The following is a 20,115-nucleotide window of genomic DNA, read 5'->3' on the forward strand; positions in this document are numbered from 1 at the left end:
TAGAGTTTCCTTTTTACATGGATTGGGGAAGGTGGAACCTGGAGCCGCGGGGAGGTCATGCTTCTACTCCACCATCTTGGCTCCACCCCCGTGATTAAATTTATTAACTTTTTACTGATTTAAAATTTTTTGTTTAGTCTATGGTATAATGAAATGGTTGTTCTGGATCTATGATTTAATTGATTTAGGGCATTTTTGGTGAGTAAACTCCTTTGGTCAGTGTAGGTTGGTACCAGCTCTATAAGTCTGAGAGATTAATGAACTGATGGTCAAACAAATAACTTTAATATGTGCATAAGTGCATTATGTTGTTTTTTTTAATCATATACTGTTTATTATAGGATGATGTGATGATGCCTCAGAGGGTGAGATTGCAATACAAAGCTGCAATTCAACATCCAAACAGTGTAAGTATACTTTTTTTGTGTCATGACTAACTTTTAATAAAGTGATTACTAAGATTTTTTAAATTAAGTTCACTTTTTGCAGTAATCAAAATAGGGTTTACCTAATTAATGACTTAGCAGGAAAATTTTCTTTAGTAACATTTTTCTTGCATGGAGTATAAGTACATATTGAGATTGACTTTACTTCAATACACAAGATAAACTTGTGGATCTGAGTTACTGGAAAACAATTGCTGATTTAAATTGGTACAAAAGTGGCAATGGTTGGAAAAGCTAAGAAAACATGATATACAGCAGTCTATCAATAGATTGTATATAGCATGTATAGTTTTAATTACTCTGTATGATTATTATAAAACCTCTTTTATTCACCTAGATTAAATTTTGATATTACAGAATAAATTCTTCCATCTTTTTTTTTTTAAAGCAATCGCGGTTAAGTAACTTGCTCAAGGTTACACGGCCAGTTATTATTTCTGGGTGTGGTGCTGAGTATCTGAACCCGGATTTGATCCAGGTCATCCCGACACTGGAGCCGGTGCTCTTACTCACTGAGCCACCTGGCTGCCCCTCTTCCATCTTTTCTTGAAGATCATTTATCACAGTGAGATTTCCCTCTTTAAAAAAATCCTATCAGATGATTTGGTGTAGAGAAATATACTTTTGTGATACTGTCTTCTAGAAATAAAGTTGATGAGGTTGAAGAATTTTTGTAGAACTGAGACTATTTGACTTTCTGTTCTCACAACCATTTATTTACTCTGTACAGTCCCCATTTAATCCAAAAGATTTAAGTTTTAACCAGACAAGAGACAGAGAAAATTACAAAAGATAAGATGGATGCATAGATGAATGAGTGAATAGGCACTTATCAAGAGCCTACTGTGTCCCATACAGTGTTCCAAATTCTGGGTATACAGATAAAAAAATTGAGTCAAACCCTGTCTTCATGAAGCTTACATCCTAAAAGAAGGAGATAACACATACAGGAGAGTGGTTGTTATGGAAGGAAGGTTTGCATTAAGGAATTACAAGTATGTTGAGTTCATCAGTAGGGCAATCAGTTTGACACTCCCTTTCTTAAAGGAATACTTCTGTTGATTTACCTATTGTTTCCCCAGCAGGAGCATGGAAGAGTACTGCACATGTATGACTCAGCCTCAATGTGGTATTTTGGAATCTTAGTAGATTCACATCCTGAAAGACTGGGATAATTAATTCCAAAAAAAGATGGAGAATATTTCTAAGACTTCCCTGATTTCAGAAATGACGTAGGTTTACAGGAAGGGTAACTCTAGTTGTCCAAATTCCAGCTTGCACAGGAATGAGGACAACAATGTTTGGGAGGAGAGGAGAATGAAAATTGTGGGGGAATGAGGTAGGTAGGCTGGAAGAGTGAGGAGGGTAAGTAGATATCAGGTAGATATTATGTGTTACCTCTGCCCAGTGGCTACCCCTGTGATTACTTGAAATTGAAAAGCCATACACATTTAAAAAACAACAAAAAACCATCTGGATTTAAAAGGGAAATTCTTGACTATTGGAAAACATCTTTTTTATCTTTGATAAGGGTGAGGTTCATAAAGCAACATGCTATAGTAGATAGAGAGATAGAGAGTTGGCTTGAATGCCTGGATTCATGTCCCACCACTGGCACATATCAGTTTGAACCAAGTAATTTGCTAAAACTATAAATTGAACAACAGTTGCTGAGGGAACATTGGCAGAGGGAGTTGTCAACTTGTGAGTTCCCTGGATTTGTTTCTTAGTAACAGAGGGGTACTGATTACTGGAGAGGAAGTGAGGGAAACCATGGGGAGAAGTAACCACTCCCTTATAGAGACTAGATCAGTTTGGTTAACAGCACTTGATGTCACAACAAAACTCAGAAAAAGAATTGAACAACAGAGGGAAAAGGGGGAGGACATCTTTGTATGCCTATATGACATTCTACAGAGCTTGAGGATAAGATCCCAGCATCCAAATGTTCTATACCTAGGAAGTTATTTGGTGCAGAATTACCTAGTGTGGGAAGATGCTGAGACAGCTTTGAGGTTCAGCCCCAGAAAAATTGCTATCAAAAGGGAAAGAATCAGAAAGTAAGCCATGGGACAAAATAAAGGGAAAAGATTAAAATTACCAAAGATTTCAAGAGGAAGAAAATTCAGTTAAGGAACTGGAACACAAGCAGATAAGCCAGAAGGGAAGATATTAGTAACAGAAGGGAAAATTGTCTCCAAATCATGTAAAAGAATTCATGCATTTATGAATAAGTTTTTCAAGACAAAAGAAAAATGAATTAAAACCTGAGGCAGAAGACCTTGTGGACAAGAGAAAAAAGAACCACATAGGATGTTCATGAATAGTTTAAAAGGAATAATAATTGTGAATACAGAATTTATAGTCTGCACAACAGAAATAGTGTACAGAATAGAAAAATGTGGGGGTGGCCAGGTGGCACAGTGAGTAAGAGCGCTGTCCCTGGTGTTGGGAGACCCGAGATCAGTTCTGGCCTCAGATACTTGGTACCCACACAAAATAACTGGCCGTGTAACCTTGAGCTAGTTACTTAACCCCAATTTCTTTAAAAAAAAAAGAATAGAAAAATGTGAATGTGCAGTAGCAAATTTCACTAAAGAAACATAACTGATTGGGAATGTAAATACACAGAAGTAAAGGACAATCTGGAAAATAAAAAAAAATCTAAAAAAGCAATATGATCAAAAGAAAGCTTGATTTTCATAGAAGCAAAAAATACTGATCTCGAAGACAGGATAAATAGAGACAGTGTAAGGACCTTAGATTTCCCAGAAGATCATAATAAATAAAACAACCTGAAGACTGTTATATAAGAAATATTACAGGAAAATTACCCAGAATTTCTGAATACAGAAGACAGTGCCAAACTAAAGAATCCAAAGATGCATAGTGGTTAAACTTAAGAATTCCATTGAAAAGGAAAGCATTTTTTTTTAAAGCAATTGGGATTAAGTAACTTGCTCAAGTTTACATGGCCAGTTATTTCTGGGTGTGGTGCTGAATATCTGAGCCCAGGATTTGATCCAGGTCATCCTGACACTGAAGCCGGTGCTGTTACTTGCTGAGCTACCTGGCCGCCCCAGGAAAACATTTTTTAAGTGAACAGGAGAAATATTCTAAAATAAATGAAATACGGAATAGAGAAAAAACATATCATAAACTTAAATATTGAAACAAATACAAAGAAAGAAAAAATGAATGTCATGTGCATCACAGAACATGGGAGGATTCAAAATATGTAACAATAGATTTTCATTTCAAGAAAGCCTGTATGATAAATAATACTTGTGTTGAGAATTGTCCATCTTTGCTTCCTTGTGAGTTTTCTTTTGTTCTCTGCTGTGCACTTTTTAATTTTGTTCTTTTTTTCCCTATCCCCAACCTCTCCCCAGAAGGCTACAATAAAGTTTAGATATGTTTTTCTATAGTTATATGTACATATATAGACATATGCTTTCCCAAACCTATTCTACTCCTGATGTTTATTTTTTATGTATGTTTATATCTCTCGTTTCCTATCCCTCCTGCCTCCTCTACTTTACTTCTACCCACTGCCTTGCCCTCCTGTAACTTGTCTACCCCCCTCCAAGGATCCTATCTTCCCATTCCCATAAATCTAAACACCCTTCTGTACCCATATTTTACCTATTCCCTCTCCTTCCCCCTTAAAGACCCCTCACTTGTCCTCTCCCCACTCCCTATGCCCCTACTGTTTTATTTCTTCTGAATATAGAAGACTTTTCTTCTATTAAGTTTAGTATTTTTTAAACAGTCTTGAAAGTCTGAGAGTTTATCAAATGTTTATTTTTTTTTTCATTCAGGATAATATTTATCTTTTCAGGGTATGATATTTTTGGCCGGAGCCCCAGTTCTTTTGCTTTTTGATATGTTGTTTTCCAAGACCTGGGATGTCTCTACTGCTAGGTCTTGTGTAATTCTAATTGTGGCACCATCATGTTTAAATTGTTTTAATCTTGATGCTTTTAATATTTTTACCTTCAGCTCCAGGTTTCAGAGTTTGACTATGATATTCCTATGAATTTTCCTCATAGGATCTCTTTTAAGTGGTGATTGATGGATTTTTTCTACTTCTACTTTCCCTCCTTGTTCTAATGCTTCAGGACAATATTCTTTGATTATTTCTTGTATTATTGTATCAAGATTCTTTTTTTGATCATAACTTTCAGTTAGTACAATTATTTTAATATTTTCTCTTCTTGATCTGTTCCTTAAATCTGTTGTTTTTCTTATATTTTACTTTCTCTTCTGTTATTTTGACATTCATATTTTGTTTATTCATTTCTTGATCTCTTATAATTTCACTGGCTTCACTTGGCCCCATTCTAATTTTCAGGGTGTCATTTTCTTCCTTAAGATTCTGGATCTCCTTTTCTAATTGGTTGACTTTCCTTTCATACCCTTCTTGTTTTTCTTGGATATTCTTATTTTCTTTTTACATTTTTTCCTCCATCTCTGTCATTTGATTTGTAAAGTCTTTAAGGTCTTCCCTGAATTCTTTTTGGGCAGGTGCCCATTTGACATTACTCTTTGGGGGTTTCTTTATTTCAGTATCTGAAGATGAACCTTGGTCATCTCTATTACCATAATAGTTTTCTATGGTTGGATTCTTTCCCCTTTGCCTATGCATTTTTTTTGGTAAAAACTTAATTATTTGTAATCACTTCTAGCCCTGGGGTATGGGAAATGGTACCTCTTGCCCCAGATCATCAGTTCTCCCATCTAGCCTGAAACCAAAGCCAAACCTCCAAACCTCTTGTAAGTGCCCACAACCAGAGACTTTCTGTCCCACTGCTTCTCCACTCACTGATCATATGCTGGTTCCTTCTCATCCCTGCCGCTCTTGGCAGCACATCTGGGTCCTTGTCAACAGAGGCTCCCTTGATCTTCCTGGGCTTTAAGATACTAAACTCCCCTCACTATCCCTTGGTTAAAAGTTCAGGTGGTTGGGGTGGCTAGGTGGTGCAGTGAACAGAGCACCAGTCCTGGAGTTAGGAGGACCTGAGTTCAAATCTGACCTCATACACTTAACACTTACTAGCCATGTGACCTTGGACAAGTCAACCCCAATTGCCCTGCCTTCCCCCCTCCAAAAAGCAAAAAAAAAAAAAAATTAAGGTGGCTGGAGCAGAGGCAGCATCTCCAACCAACTAACCCCAGGGCTTGCCACTTGTAGTTTAAGAGGCTTGCCATTAAAATGGAACCTAACCTGGAGGTGTTTACTCTTCACAGGGACCAAACCTTATCTGGCGATTTTTCTTCCAGTCTTCTCAAATTGTCCCAGGAGGACCTCTGTTATGACCTTGTTCTTACTTATCTCCACCCACACTTTGTTCTCCATAAGGTCCTATTTTAATTCTTTTGTGAGGGAAAATCTTGAGAGCTTGGAATTTTCTGACCTATTCCACCATTTTCCCAGAATCCTCTGTGAAAGGAAATTTGAATAGCACAAGACTTCTCCATCTACCAGAAGCCACAGGAGGGAGTTGAATAATATATTCTGAAGAGCAGCAAAGCTAAAAATGCAGCCCAAGGTGACCTGCACTGCAAATCTGAACCTAGGCATAAATGAAAAAAGATATATCTTCAATAAAAACGAGGCATTTGAAACATTATTAGAAAGAAAACCAGACTTTGAAGAAATTATTTACTTCTCAAACATTTTAGATAACAGAAATACAAGAAGGGTAAGCAAATATATCATCCAAGGGAAACAAAACAGCAAAATAAGAACACAAATTTCCTTCTAAGTGTACACAAGGAGACAAGGGTGAAAGTGAACACCAAATAGACATGATAGTGGAGAAGCATCATGGCCTCACAATAAATTAATATTTTCTTGTGGTACTAAATTACAGAATGGAGGGTGCATAAAGGAGAGGGGAGGAGAGGAAGGCAATAGTGAATATGTGATATACTCTAATAAGTTAATGGCTAACTATGAAAGAAAATAACTTGCAGTCTCTTGGGAGAAGGGAACCTACAGGAGAATGAGTAAGGATGCAAAGATAGGAAATGAAAAAGGAGGGAGACCATGTTTCAGAGGTAGGGCTGGGGTACCACTGATGAATGTTTCTGTGGGTAAAAAGATAATCTATAAAGGGAGATTATACTAGTAAGTATTATCTGCAGGGATTTACTGTTTAGACCAATCATCATTACTTAGTAGAAGAAGGGGAACCAGAGTTTCTGGAGGCAGCTGATACCCAAAAGAATAGAAATAATATTTCTAAGAATGAGGCACAACAGAAAAAAGAGAAATGGCAGCCTTAGATACAAGGCAATAACATAGAATCTGTTTAGTCAGGAACCCAAAATGATTTTTAATTCCATTAGGAATGTAGAGAATAACAAAGTCATGAATAGAGTGAGGAAAAGAGCTCCTTTTTAGAAATAGGTACAGAAAAAGAAGTTTTAAAAACTAACAAGTTGAAGGGGAGGAGAAGAAGAAGGTGGATTTTGCCTGACAACCTGAGAGGAAAAAAGAGGGTAAAAATTAAATAAGTAGATAAAGCAAGAAGGGAAAAGGAACTAATGAGCAAAACTCCAGAACTGGGTAAAGGGACAAAACAGAAGTAAGGTGATGGACTTGAGGGTTAGGGGAAGAGGGCCAGTGGGTGTAGGTTTGCCCTAAAATTGTTCAGCTAAAGAGTGAAAATTTGATTAGGGAAAAAAGCTATTAAAGAACAATGAATAAAGCATAAATGTAACAGAGAAACAAAAAGGAAAATACAGAGCTGAACAAATTGCTAGAGAAATTAGAATTAAAAGACTATGGCACCTTCTAACTCAAATTGCTAAAGAATATGCATATTTCTCAGCACAACATGGAACATTTGCAAAAATTGGCCATTTATTAGGACACAGGGACATTACAAACAAATGTAAAAAGGCAGTAAATACATCCTTTACAGATTATAATAAAATAAAATAGTTATTATTTTAGTGGGCAAGACAAAAGACGTAGACCCAAATGGAGACTTAGCAGTGAAATCTTTGGAGTGGATCAAAGGACAAATCACAGAAACAGTAATTATGTGAAAGAAAAAGATAATGAAGAAACGGCGACCAAAATTTCTGGAATGCAGCTGGAGTTCTCAGGAGAAAAATCGTATCCTTTATACCATATATTAACTATATATACATCTGTATACATACATATATATGTGTGTGTGAAATGATAAATGAAATGAATACAAAGAAACATGGAAAGAGCTATATGAAGTGTTGCAGATTGAAGTAGGCAGAGTTTAAAAAAACCCCAACATACACATTTTCTACAAAAATATAAAAAAAAGATCAGCCACATACTCCAAAATTTAGAAATCAGTGTTGCAGAATTTAAAAGAACAAATAAGAAGAACTGAAACAAGTGTTTCTACCTTAGCCTTTTGCAGAAGTGGGAGGGGAAGAGGGAACAATACTGGTGAAATTATTGATGTTGTAAAAACAAATGACATCAATTAAAGCTTATTAGTAAATATTAATTCATAGTCAGCAAGCATCCAGTGTCTACCATGTGCCAGGTTTTGTGCTAGGTGCTGGAGGTATGAATAAAAAGAAAGACTGTTCCTGCTCTTAAGGAACTTAAAATCTACTAGGAGGAAGAAAACATAAAAGGAAGCTTAGAAGGCAGGGAAAGGAAGAAAAGAAGGTACCTACTACAGTGATATAAGACAGAAGCATAAAGAATTCTACAAGCAGTATAGATGGTAGGGAATGGGGAGAAGACGCTGGCCCCCTCCCAAGAATCCTTGACTCTGCCCTCCAGTCAGAGGGAATGAGGGTATTGATAAAACATGAAGTCCAAGGCTAATTTCAAGTCATTCAGTCAGTAAACATTTAAGTGCCTCCTATGTACCAGGCATTAGGCTGGGTTCTGGGGATACAAAGAAAGGTAAAGATAACTCCTGCTCTTAAGGGGTTTACAGTCTAATGGAGAAATAAATATGCAAAGAGTTATATACAGACTAATTAGGATAACTTGGAAATAATAGGAAAGGCACTAGAATTTGGAAAGGCTTCGTTAGGAGGTGGGATTTTAGGGAATTAAGGAATCTAGAGAAGCCAGGTGGCAGAGATGAAATGGGAAAATATTTTATACATGAGGAATAGCCAATGAAAATGACCGGAGTTAGGAGATAGAATGTTTTATTTGAGGAAATGCAAGAAAGCCAATATTACTATCAAAGAGTAACTAAGGGGTAGAAGGGGGATGTGTAAGGTATAAGAATACTGGGAAAGTGAGGGTGGTCAGGTTATGAAGGGCTTTGGATGTCATACTTGATCTTGAACATGATTGGAAACTAGAGTTTATTGAGTAGGGGAATTACTTAGTCACACTTGGGCTTTAGGAAGATTTCTGATGGCTGAGTGGAGGATGGACTAGAGTGGGATTCATGGTAGGAGGACCAATGAGCAGGCTATGACCAGGCGTGATGCGATGAAGGCTTGTCTCAAGGTGGTAGCAATGTCAGAGAAGGGAGCATATGTGAGATATTATACAGGTGAAATCTAGTCTTTACAACAGATTGGATATAGAATGAGAAAGTGAGGAGTTGAGGATGATGCCTAGTTTGAGAGCCTGAGGGACTGGGAACGTGGTGATGTCTTTGACAGTAATAAAGGGGTTTGAGTATAAAGATGATGCATTCAGTATTGGATATGTTGAGTTTAAGATATCTTCAGGGGGTGGCTAGGTGGCACAGTTAATAGAGCACTGGCCCTGGAGTCACGAGGCTCTGAGTTCAAATCTGACCTCAGACACTTAACACTTACTAGTGTGACCTTGGGCAAGTCACTTAACCCCAATGGCCCTGCCTTTGCAGATATACAGGACATCCATTTTGAAATATCTAATAGGCAATTGGAGATACAAAAGTGGAGATCAGGAGAAAGGTTAGGGCTGATTAAGTAGATAGGACAATAGTATATAATAGTATATAAGTAGATAGGAGAATAGTAGATGGAAGCATCTATTGCAGATGGTCTCCTTAAGTACTTGAGCCACAAAAGGGAGGAGATATATAATGAAAGTGGGAATGGATGGATTGAGTAAGAGTTTTTTGAGGATAGAGGAGACTTGGGTGTGTTTACAGGCACTAGTCAAGCAACAAGGAGATAGGGAGAGATTGAAAACAATGGGGATGTTAAAAAGGGGGTTATCTCTTAGAAAAGGAGTGGAATGGAATTGCTTACATACATAGAGGAGTGTGCCTGGCAAGGAGCAACTATTTCTTCATATGGGAAGTAAAGGAGATAGTGGCAGAAAATGAGTAGGAATGGACAAGGGGAAACTCTTGAAAACAAGGAACTTTATTTTTCAGTAATAATAGACTGATCTGTCCTTCTAGGGGAAAAAAAAGAATGAATAAAAAGTTATTTAGAATCATGAACCATGAAGATATGCAGCTTTTTGTTATATCTGTGGTACTTGGACGTGAGATTTTTTTTACATTTTTTTTTGGAGGGCAGTTGAGGTTAAGTTGCCCAAGGGCACATGGCTAGTTTGTGTGTGTGTGTGTGTGTGTGTGTGTGTGTGTGTGTGTGTGTGTGTTAAGTGTCAGAGGCCGGATCCAATCTCAGGTCCTCCTGACTTAGTTATCAACATTAATTTCCACAAGATTTTGAGTTACAAAATTTCTCCCCATCTTTCCCCTACCCACCACCCCAAAGTAACAAGCCTACTGAATATCCCTCCCCCAATCTTCTCTCTCTTATATCCTCTCCCATTCCCCCTATGACTTTTGAGTAGGGCAAGATGGATTTCTATACTCCAGTACCTGTATATCTTATTTCCCAGTTGTATATAAAAATAATAACAATAATAATAATAATTTTTTAGCATTTGATTTTAAAAATTTGATTTCCAGATTCTTTCCATTCTTCCCTCCTCAACCACCCTTACTGGGAAGATAAGCAATTCGATATAGGTTGTACATGTGTAGTTATGTAAAACATTTCCATAGTAGATGTATTGTAAAAGACCCTCTGTCCTATCCCTCCCCCCACTTATTCTGTTTTCTACTTTGACCCTGTCCCTTTTCAAAAGTGTGTGCTTCTAACTACCCTCTCCCCCAATCTGCCCTCCCTTCTATCATCCCCTGTCTTATCCCCTTCCTCCTACTTTCCTGTAGGGTAAGACACCCAATTTAGTGTGTATGTTATTCCCTTCTTAAGCCAAATTCAATGTGAATAAGGTTGATCCATTCCCTTTTGGCTTCCTATTCTTTCACTCCATTGTAACAGTTTTCTCTTGCCTCTTTTATATGTAATAATTTATACAATTCTGTCTCTCCCTATCTCCTCTCATTATATTCCTCTCTCACCTCTTAATTTTATTTTTTAGATATCATCCCTTCCTATTCAACTGATCCTGTGCCCTCTGTCTATGTATACATGTACACACATATACACACATACTCATATGTGTATTTATATATACACATATACCCTCCTATATAAACATATATATGTATGTATGTATACATATATATATATACATATATATTTCCTTCAACTGTCCTCATACTGAGAAAAGTCTCATGAGTTACAATTATTGTTTTTTCCATGTAAGAATGTAAATAGTTCAACTTTTTTTTTTAAAAGCAATCGGGGTTAAGTAACTTGCTCAAGGTCACACGGCCAGGTGTTTCTGGGTGGGTGCTAAGTGTCTGAGCCCGGGATTCGATCTCCAGGTCTTCTCAACACTGGAGCCGGTGCTCTTACTTGCTGTGCTACCTGGCCACCCCAATAGTTCAACTTTAATAAGTTTCTTATGATTTCTTTTCCTGTTTATCTTCTCTTGCTTCTTAAATTTGAATGTCAGATTTTCTATTCAACTCTGGTTTTTTCAGCAAGAATCCTTGGAAGTCCTCTATTTCATTGAATAAACATATTTTCCCGTGAAGCATTATACTCAGTTTTGCTGGGTAGGTGATTCTTGGTTTTAATCCTAGCTCTTTTGACCTCCAGAATATCATATTCCAAGCCCATCGATCCCTTAATGTAGAAGCTGCTAGATCTTGTGTTATCCTGATTGTGTTTCCACAGTACCCAAATTGTTTCTTCCTGGTTGCTTGTAATATTTTCTCCTTCACCTGGGAACTCTGGAATTTGGCTATGATATTCCTAGGAGTTTTCTTTTGGTGATCTTTTTCAAGAGATGGTCAGTGAATTCTTTCATTTTCTATTTTGCCCTCTAGTTCTAAAATGTCAGGGAAATTTTCCTTGAGAATTTATTGAAGGTTGATTTCTAGGTTCTTTTTTTGATCATGGCTTTCAGGTAGTCCAGTAATTTTAAAATTATCTCTCCTGGATCTATTTTCCAAGTCAGTGTTTTTTCACATTGCCTTCTATTTTTTCATTTGTTTGGATCTGTTTAATAGTATCTTGATTTCTCATAAAGTCATTAGCTTCCATTTGCTCCAGTCTATTTCTGAAGGAATTGTTCTCTTCAGTGAGCTTTTGAAATTCTTTTTCCATCTGGCAAATTTGTCTTTTTAAGTCATTCTTCTCCTCATTGACTTTTTGAGCCTCTTTTGCCATTTCAGTTAGTCTATTTTTTCAGGTGTTATTTTCTTCAGTCAGGTTTTTGACTTGCTTTTCATGATTTTCTTGCCTTACTTTCATTTCTCTTCCCAATTTTTCCTCCACTTCTCTTACTTGATTTTCAAAATCCTTGTTGAGCTCCTCCATGGCCTGTAACCAATTCATATTTTTCTTGGAAGCTTTTGATTCAGGAATTCCGTCTTTGTTGTCTTCCTCCCATTCCATGCTTTTAATCTAAAGTTTGATTACTCTGCTTGCTTTGCTTACTCTGCTTGCTCATGTTGCCAGTCAATTATTTGACTTTTGAGCTCTTTGCCGTGGTAGAACTCTGCTTCCAGAGAGGAGAGCTTTGTCCCAAATCACTGGGGTTTTTGCAGCAGCCGGAGCTATTAGGAAGGTGCTGCAGCCCCACAAGCTCTGGCCCACTGGCTACACATCCCAGGACCACCACCCAAAACAGCAATCCAGATCCAAGGAGGTTAAAGCAAGAGTGATTACCCTCTGAATGGTCACTTGTCCCCCTATGATCTGCAGCTCTGGAGGCAGCCTGGTGGGGAAGCAGCTGCAGCTGCTGTGACTCTGCCACCTCTTGCCCCAAGGGCAGGGACTGGGCCATGCCCTTCCTTTCCAACAGAGTTCCCGACTGATCTTTTACTTGCTCTTTGGTGTTTATGGGTTGAGGAACTTGGAAACACTACAGCTGCTGGTGATTCACTCTCCAAAAGTCTGCTCCAGCAGCCGCTGGTTGGGGCCACCCTCATGGCAAAACCGGGTGGCTCACAGGGGACTGTGCTCAGCTCCCAGCATACTGCAATGGGCCTTTCCTGTAGGCCTGCTGGGCTGCCTTCAGTGGGAGATTTGTTTCTCTCTGTCACTTTGTGGGTTCTGTGGCTTTAAATTTTTTTTAGAGTCATATTTTATAGGTATTTGAGGTTGTTGTTGGGGGAGCACACAGAATCTCCTGCTTTTATGCTGCCATCTTGGCTCCCAGTACTTTAAGTTTTGCAAAACCTATATGTACTATGTCATTTGATCTCATAACTATAATATATTGGGGTCTTGGGGGCTGGCTTGAGGATCTGGTAAAATTGACTCTTTTGCTGCAGTCTTAATGTGTTTTTTTTAAAATAGATTTAAAATCTTAGCATTTTGAAAGCATGGTGGCAAAAATTTCATACTCCATAAAAGCGAGCACCAGATTTAAAATGTATATTAATAAGTATTGAAAATGTATACATTTTAAAAGTTTATTAATAAATTAATCCTGAATAATAAAAATCATTATTAGTGAACCATAAAATTCAGAAGCTGCTGCATTCTTTATGTTATAATATCTAGCAGAGAAATATCAGAAAATTTTGGAAAGCATAAGAATATTTCTTTGCACTGATTTTAATTTAAAATATTTTGCCATCTGTATATGATTCAGTATACACAGACTATGTATTTTCTTTTGTTCAATTCCATTTAAAATATAGATCATAGGGTGCCAAGTGAAGAGAGAACCCCCAAACTCTACTGAGCGCTATACTCGTTGGATCAATAATCTAACATCTAAGCAACTTATCACTCAGGTATTTAGCATTTTATCTTTTTTTGGTTTTCTTTGCAGGCAATCTTTGGTATTAGATGTCCTAGAAACTATGCCTTAAAATGCATTACTAAGTGATAACCCTAGCTGTATCCTAATGCTACACATACTTTGAAAGGTTGAGGGGGGTAAAAGAAGTGTTGAGAAGCTGGCATCCTCTGGTGGAAGTGACTCCTTTACTTTGAAATTTAAGGGTCTGCTGGAGGTGGTAAAATTCTTATCTTTTGCCACTTAAAGTGTTTCTTTGGTTATAGTGACTTTTTTATTGTTTTAAGACAAAGAACTTTAGGTGAGACAAAGATACAAGGTTTTATGATGGAGAGAGGGCAAGTTGAGGAGATAGTAAAAGAAAAGGCTTTTGTTTTTGTGTATTCAGATGTGACCAGAAGCCATTGATGAACAGTTAAAACCAGTGGAAATCAATAAACAAGCATATTAAATACCTACTATGTTCTAGCATTGTGTTAGATATTAGAGATACAAATATAAAATATGAAACAGTCTCTACTCTCAAAGAGCTAATACTGTATTGGTGGATATGATGAGGGATGGTTCACAATAGGTTCAGCAGGAACTCTGATCTTTATCTTAAGACCAGAAAACCTGTGATTCAGTCTGGGAAGAATTCAGCTCAAGCCAAATTGGAGTCAGAGTTGTAAAAGTTTATTTTACGCTTTACAGCAGGCAAGGGTTATTAGGCTGTACAGCGGGCAAGAGTACTTTATGGGACCTGCAACCTTAAAGGGGTAGAATTAAGATTTTTATAGGATAATCCATAGTAGTATCTATAGTAATAATCCATAGTAATTATGCTAATTAGGTGATTAAGGTTAGGATTAGGGAGGAGTTAAGGTGGGGCCAGTGTTTAAAGGAACATGCATTTTTAATGTAATTGCACAGGCGTATTGCCCACTGGGAAAAAGCCCAAGGGCAGGGGGGCTACCTGGACGTGTGGTTTTAGGCTTGAAATGTCACTAAGTTGGCTAGTGGTCAAGGTCTGATGGAGAAGTGCCCATTCTGCCACCCCCCATCAGTGTCATGTTTGACAAGATTGATGTCTGGAAACCAAGGCTAAGGAGTTAACCCAGAGCTAGGGTCCTGAAGGATTCATTGAGGCAGCCAAGGAGTCAACCTAGAGCTAAGGTACTGAAGGATTCATGGGGGACTCTATGCAAGGGGGAGATAATAGTTGCCTAAGCTGGAATGTTTATAGATACTTTAATGAAGGAGCAATTCATGAGTACTGTTGCTGGGCAGAGTTAATGCTCTGAGACTTGGGGGGAGGGGTAGTGTGATTTTACAAACTGGCTTTACAGACTGTTGTTAAAAAGTGGTATTACAAATTGATGTTACAAATATAGATCCCAAGCACCCCATCATTACTGATGTTACAAATTGGTATTACAAATTGATGTTACAAATATATATCCCAAGTACCCCATCAGATACAGCATGTACACATATTACTATATGAGAAACAAATATTTACAGAATAGAGGTTAAATACAAGGAGAACAATACCATATGAGGGATCAGAAAAGGCATTATGGGAAAGAGCCAGAGAAAGTGTTGTTTGAGCTGGGTTTTTGAAATAAGTGAGGGATTTTGTGAGGCAGAAATAAGCACAGGCATTCCAGGCATAAGGGATGTCCAGTGCAAAAGGATGGAGACAGGAAATGCAGATTTTTATTAGTGATTGTAGAATGAATACAGTATCCAGAAATGGGAAACTTCATGTAGTTTACATTTTATGTTGCTCTGAAATTTTACAATTTAATTCTCTAATTTATATTTATCCAGGTATAGACCTAGAAATAAATGTTGATATGATATAGAAATAACAAAAACATCCTTATTTAGCTTTTACTTTGTTTTATAATAGCCATGGTATTTTTTTTAATCTCATCTCTGATTTTATAGGTAAGAAGCTCCTGGTAAGACCAGGTGAGAAATCCCTGATCCTCCAAAAATATTCCATCTGTAATTAGAGATTCACCATTCTGTTAAGAGTAGAAAGAATCATCTCTTGACTGTTACCAAACCCAAGAATCCATAGAGGGACCCTCAGGGTCCTGCAGAAATTCTGGAATGGACAAACTTAGGTCGATTGAGGACTGAGCACAAAGGACAGAACTCAGATGACCCCTGGAGGCTTTAAACTTTTTTGCCTGAACTTGAGCCCACCCCAGTACTTCTTCAAGGCCCATGGCTCCAGGAGCCCAATCAGAGAGAGCAACTATGATGTGTTTTACCTGAGTAGATGCACTCCCTGTTTGAAACTATGACCTACCTGAATTAGTGTCTAAGATCAACCTAATTAGTACCTTCCCTAAGCCCATGGCTGTGAGAGCCTAGCAAGAGAGAAACCTCAGGGCTTTTGGAGTAGGTCCAAAAAGATGCTAGTGGCCCTAGCCTAACTATGGGAGAAAAATCATAGGCAAAAATCCAACCTGAACAGTTTCTGAAGCCTGTGGAACTCAGCACTGGAGGAGGCCCTGAGCCCAGCAGCAGAAAGGAGGGACCCCAGGAAGAGTCTGCAGCAGGGAAAGGTCCTGTAATCTTGTGACAACAAGGACTCCCCCAGGCAGAGCCCAGTATTGGAGCAGTTCAGACGCAGGCAGACCTTGCCCACACCTCTCATTTTCAGGGTTTGATACAAACTCGGACTCCTTAAACTAGATACTTAGGTGATACGTGAACAAACCAAGGAAAAAACTGAGCACCATGAGGAAGTATGATTTGAGAGACACCCAAGGAATAAGCCCTGAAGAAAATAGCAGCCCTACAAGAAGTCCTAGTGAAATCTCAGAGAAATAACTATCTTGGCTATAAAGGTTGTAGAAATAGCTAGAAGAAATGAAACAAGAAATACAGAATGGGAAAAGTTAGGGAGGCAGTATTGGCAAGGAAAATTGATAATTTAGAACAGATTTTAATCTGACTGAGCACTGTTTTATATGATTGTGTGCCCTGCCACTCTACACAAGGCAAGCTGCTTGCTTTCTTTTACCCCTCACTCCTTTTCCTCACAGTGGGATGCAGGTTGAGGTGAGTTGAGTTCTGTTGCTTGTTGCCACAGAATGGTGGGGCGAAGTCAAGGGGAGTTGTTGGAAGATATCAACAGCAATAGAATTGCTTAGTGGATTCCAGAGCATAAGTCCTTGAGTAACATTGTGCAATGTAGAGACTGATGGGGGAGAGCATGCTGAGTGTGTATTAGGGATTACCCATCTCTGCTGTTACTTCATTGAGTTTTGTTTCTTTGTGTCTTAACCTAGGGAGACAGCACCAATTCTTTGTCTTTTCATTCTTATTTAGGAAAAGTTTGAGAGTTTGTAAGAACTGGAAAAAATGTCTAGTCTTCCATCTTGTTGGTTACATCACACTTTTGCTTTCTCCTGACAGAATCTTGTAGACTATATATGTCTGCAGCCTTTTGCTTATTTTAGCCTGTTGACTATTATGGCAGCCCCCTTTCCTTTTGCATGCAGTCCTGGTTTATTTTTTAGACTCTTCTGGGGGTAGAAGTCACTGTAGTTTCTTGTTGTATTTGTTGATCATTATTTGGTCTGGTATGAATTAAAGGTTTTTGCTGCAGTAGGTATGTGGAATGTAGGTAGTCTGCTTCCATTTAGTTCAAGGTGCTTACTACATTCTTTTTTTTTTTGGAGGGGGGAGGGCAGGGCAATTGGGGTTAAGTGACTTGCCCAAGGTCACACGGCTAGTGAGTGTGTCAAGTGTCTGGGAATGGATTTGAACTCAGGACCTCCTGACTCCAGGGTCTCTGCTCTATTCACTGCGCCACCTAGCTGCCTCCGCTTACTACATTCTAATAGGAAGAGATAACACATAAAGAACAGAGGTATTCAGGGAGGGGTGAAAATATCCATGTCCTTGGGACATGTGTATAAGTTAAGACCCCTAAAAATAACACTGTTGAATTGGCTCCTTTTTCCATGTAGGTATATTTATTATTTGTCTAGATTTATATGATTTAATTCAGATAAGTTACTATTTCTCAAAGACTGATGAATTTGTTTGATTGTTGGCTCTCTCTGCTTTGAACATAGGGTAATATTACTATGCCATAATTAGTAATAAACAAAGTATTTTTAGAGTTTTTTCCTTTTATAGTGAATTTGAAGGGACAAATTTAAGATGATGAGTGACTTGGTTGGGACAAGAAGATAGATATAATGTTCTAGTGTATCCACACAGCAAATCCTGAACTAATATGGTGACCAGAATGGAGTGACTTAAACTAGCAAAGCAGTTATAGGTCTAGATGGGTGCATTATATATATATATATATATATATTACCAGTTTAATCTTCATAAAACATCATTTTCATGATGTCTCTCTCTGCCCAAGAACCTTTAATTTATTTAGTCTGATACATTCACCTGTCAGTACCCTTTAATTTAGTTACATCACTGTATTCCCCCTCTTAGACTGATAAAATAAAAATTCTGCCTTCCAACATTTTTCATGTAAGCATGGTCTATGATCCTTCACCCTTTCAACAGGTCAGTATTTCCTATGCCTCTTTATATAGTTTTACTTTTTGTTTTCACTTTGAAACTTTCTGGCTTTTAAAAAAAGAATATTATTCCTTAGGAGATCATAGAGTTTGTTCTAAAAGAGGACCAAAATGACAGTACTACGTTGGAGGCAGGTATAGTGCGTCTGACTGGCTGACCAGACTACATACATTTAGATGGCTCTACCACAGGTCAGGCACAAATAGTTTATATGAACATTTGGAGTAGAGATGTCTAAATTTGCTCATCCCACGTCTCTTTTGAACTACTGAAGTTCTGCTTTGTTCATAGAACACAGTGCCTTCTTTGTTCCTATGACTCTTTTGGCCTGTCAAGTCTGCTACTAAATTCCACTATTTTGTGATTTATATATACAAAAAAGATCAATTTAGAAATTAATTAATTTAGAATTAATTCAGGAAGCTTTGCTAAAGATTATGAAGTCTTATGTAAGAAATTTAAAACCTTAGAGGGTATTTGTAGAATTTTGTAGAAATTTTTAGAATATGAACAGCTGGGTAGGAAGTTGGTGTCTAAGAAGAGGTTTTAAATTTCTAAACAATGGCTTAAAATATAGGAATGATGGCCTCCTGGCTGGAGTGGAATGCCTAAGTAAAAATATATTTAACTAGAGTCTTATAAAGCAAATCAAAAGGATTTTTCACTAAAAAGAAAGCAAGGGAGAAAAAATTAGTCATAGAAGGTCAGAACTAGAAAGGACAAATTTGTTTCCACAAAGCCATCTTCTAGTTCCTGTTGACTTGAATGCCAACTGTACCCATATGCAAATTGTTGCCAAAGCCTATCAATTTCACTTTTGCTACATTTCTTGAATATGCCCCCTTCTTTCCTCTGATACTGTCACCTCTCTAGTTCAGGCCCTCATCACCTCTTGCCTGGGTTATTGCAATGGCCTTCTGGTGGGTCTGTCTGCCTCAAGTCTCTTCCCACTCCAATCCATCCTCCATTCAGCCACTAAAGTGATTGTCCTCAAATACAGGTCTGATCTTGTCACCTCCTTGACTCAGTAAACTCCAGTGGCTTCCTGTTGCCTGTTGGACAAATTGTTCTCTTTGTCATTCAAGGCCCTTCATAACCTAGTCCTCTCTTACCTTTCCAGTCTTCTTACACTTTACTCCTCAACATGTATGCTTTGCATCATTAACAAGAAACCTTTCAGCTCCAAGCTTTTCTTCTTGCTGGTAATACTCTCCCTCCTTTGCTCTGACTACTGCCCTTCCTGGCTTCCTTTAAGTCCCACCTAAAATCCCACTTTCTACAGAAAACCTTCCCTAAACCTTCTTAATTCCAGTGCTTTCCTTCTTTTAATTATTTATTATTTATCCTGTCTTTGTGTATATCCATGCTTTTTATATGTTTGTTTGCAAGTTGTCTCCCCCATTAGATTGTAAGCTCCTTGAGGGCAGAAACTGTCTTTCACCTTTTTGTATCCCTAGCACTTAGCACTGGACCTGGCACATAGCAGCCAGTTAATAAATGTTTATTGAATTGAATTTTGAAACTGTCTTTGGCTTCCCAAGCTCAGGAGTTCCCTAACCTTTTTTGTGTTGGGAACCCCTTTAACATTTTAGTGAAACATGTAGATGCACTCTTGGAATAATATTCCTTTTTAAATTCATAATTAAAATACTAATTTTTCAATTAGTTGTTAATGAAAAGTAATATGTAGTTTTTTTCCATTCAAGTTTACAAACTAGGCTTCTCCTTCTTCCCCCCTCCACTTCCCAATCCTGAAGTCTATCCACGGACCCTTGGAGTTCCATGGATTCCAGGTTAAGAACCCTTGCTTTGGTAGTTTTCTTTTCCTTGTCAGACCTCACAAAACATTTATTTTGCCTCTTCTATTATTTATTGATTATGTATTACTTTGTTTTATAGTTATTTGAGTATAATTCATTATACCTATTAAACTATAAATTCCACAAGACCTTTTATATAAACTTTATA

The 20,115-nt window shown here is 37.8% G+C and overlaps 1 protein-coding gene across 7 annotated transcripts in view; it reads left to right on the top strand.

Annotated features, from left to right (window-relative positions):
• B3GNTL1 (UDP-GlcNAc:betaGal beta-1,3-N-acetylglucosaminyltransferase like 1) overlaps positions 1–20,115 on the top strand; it is a 147,640-nt gene that overhangs the window by 29,634 nt on the left and 97,891 nt on the right. For 5 of the 7 annotated variants that reach the window (XR_011166154.1, XR_011166155.1, XM_069076627.1 and 2 more), the window contains 2 exons: positions 342–407; positions 13,493–13,588. Coding sequence is in view for 5 of the 7 variants with exons in the window: in XM_069076627.1 (XP_068932728.1) it covers positions 342–407; positions 13,493–13,588 (162 nt within the window). In the remaining 2 variants the exon portion in view is untranslated. The remainder of the gene's footprint in view (positions 1–341; positions 408–13,492; positions 13,589–20,115) is intronic. The other 2 variants (XM_069076626.1, XM_069076628.1) reach the window with 1 other exon arrangement.

This window comes from Petaurus breviceps, unplaced genomic scaffold (genome assembly GCF_028583685.1).
Source record: "Petaurus breviceps papuanus isolate PSGF00001 unplaced genomic scaffold, PetGlider_PUasm1.0 90925, whole genome shotgun sequence".
Classification (NCBI taxonomy): Eukaryota; Metazoa; Chordata; class Mammalia; order Diprotodontia; family Petauridae; genus Petaurus; species Petaurus breviceps.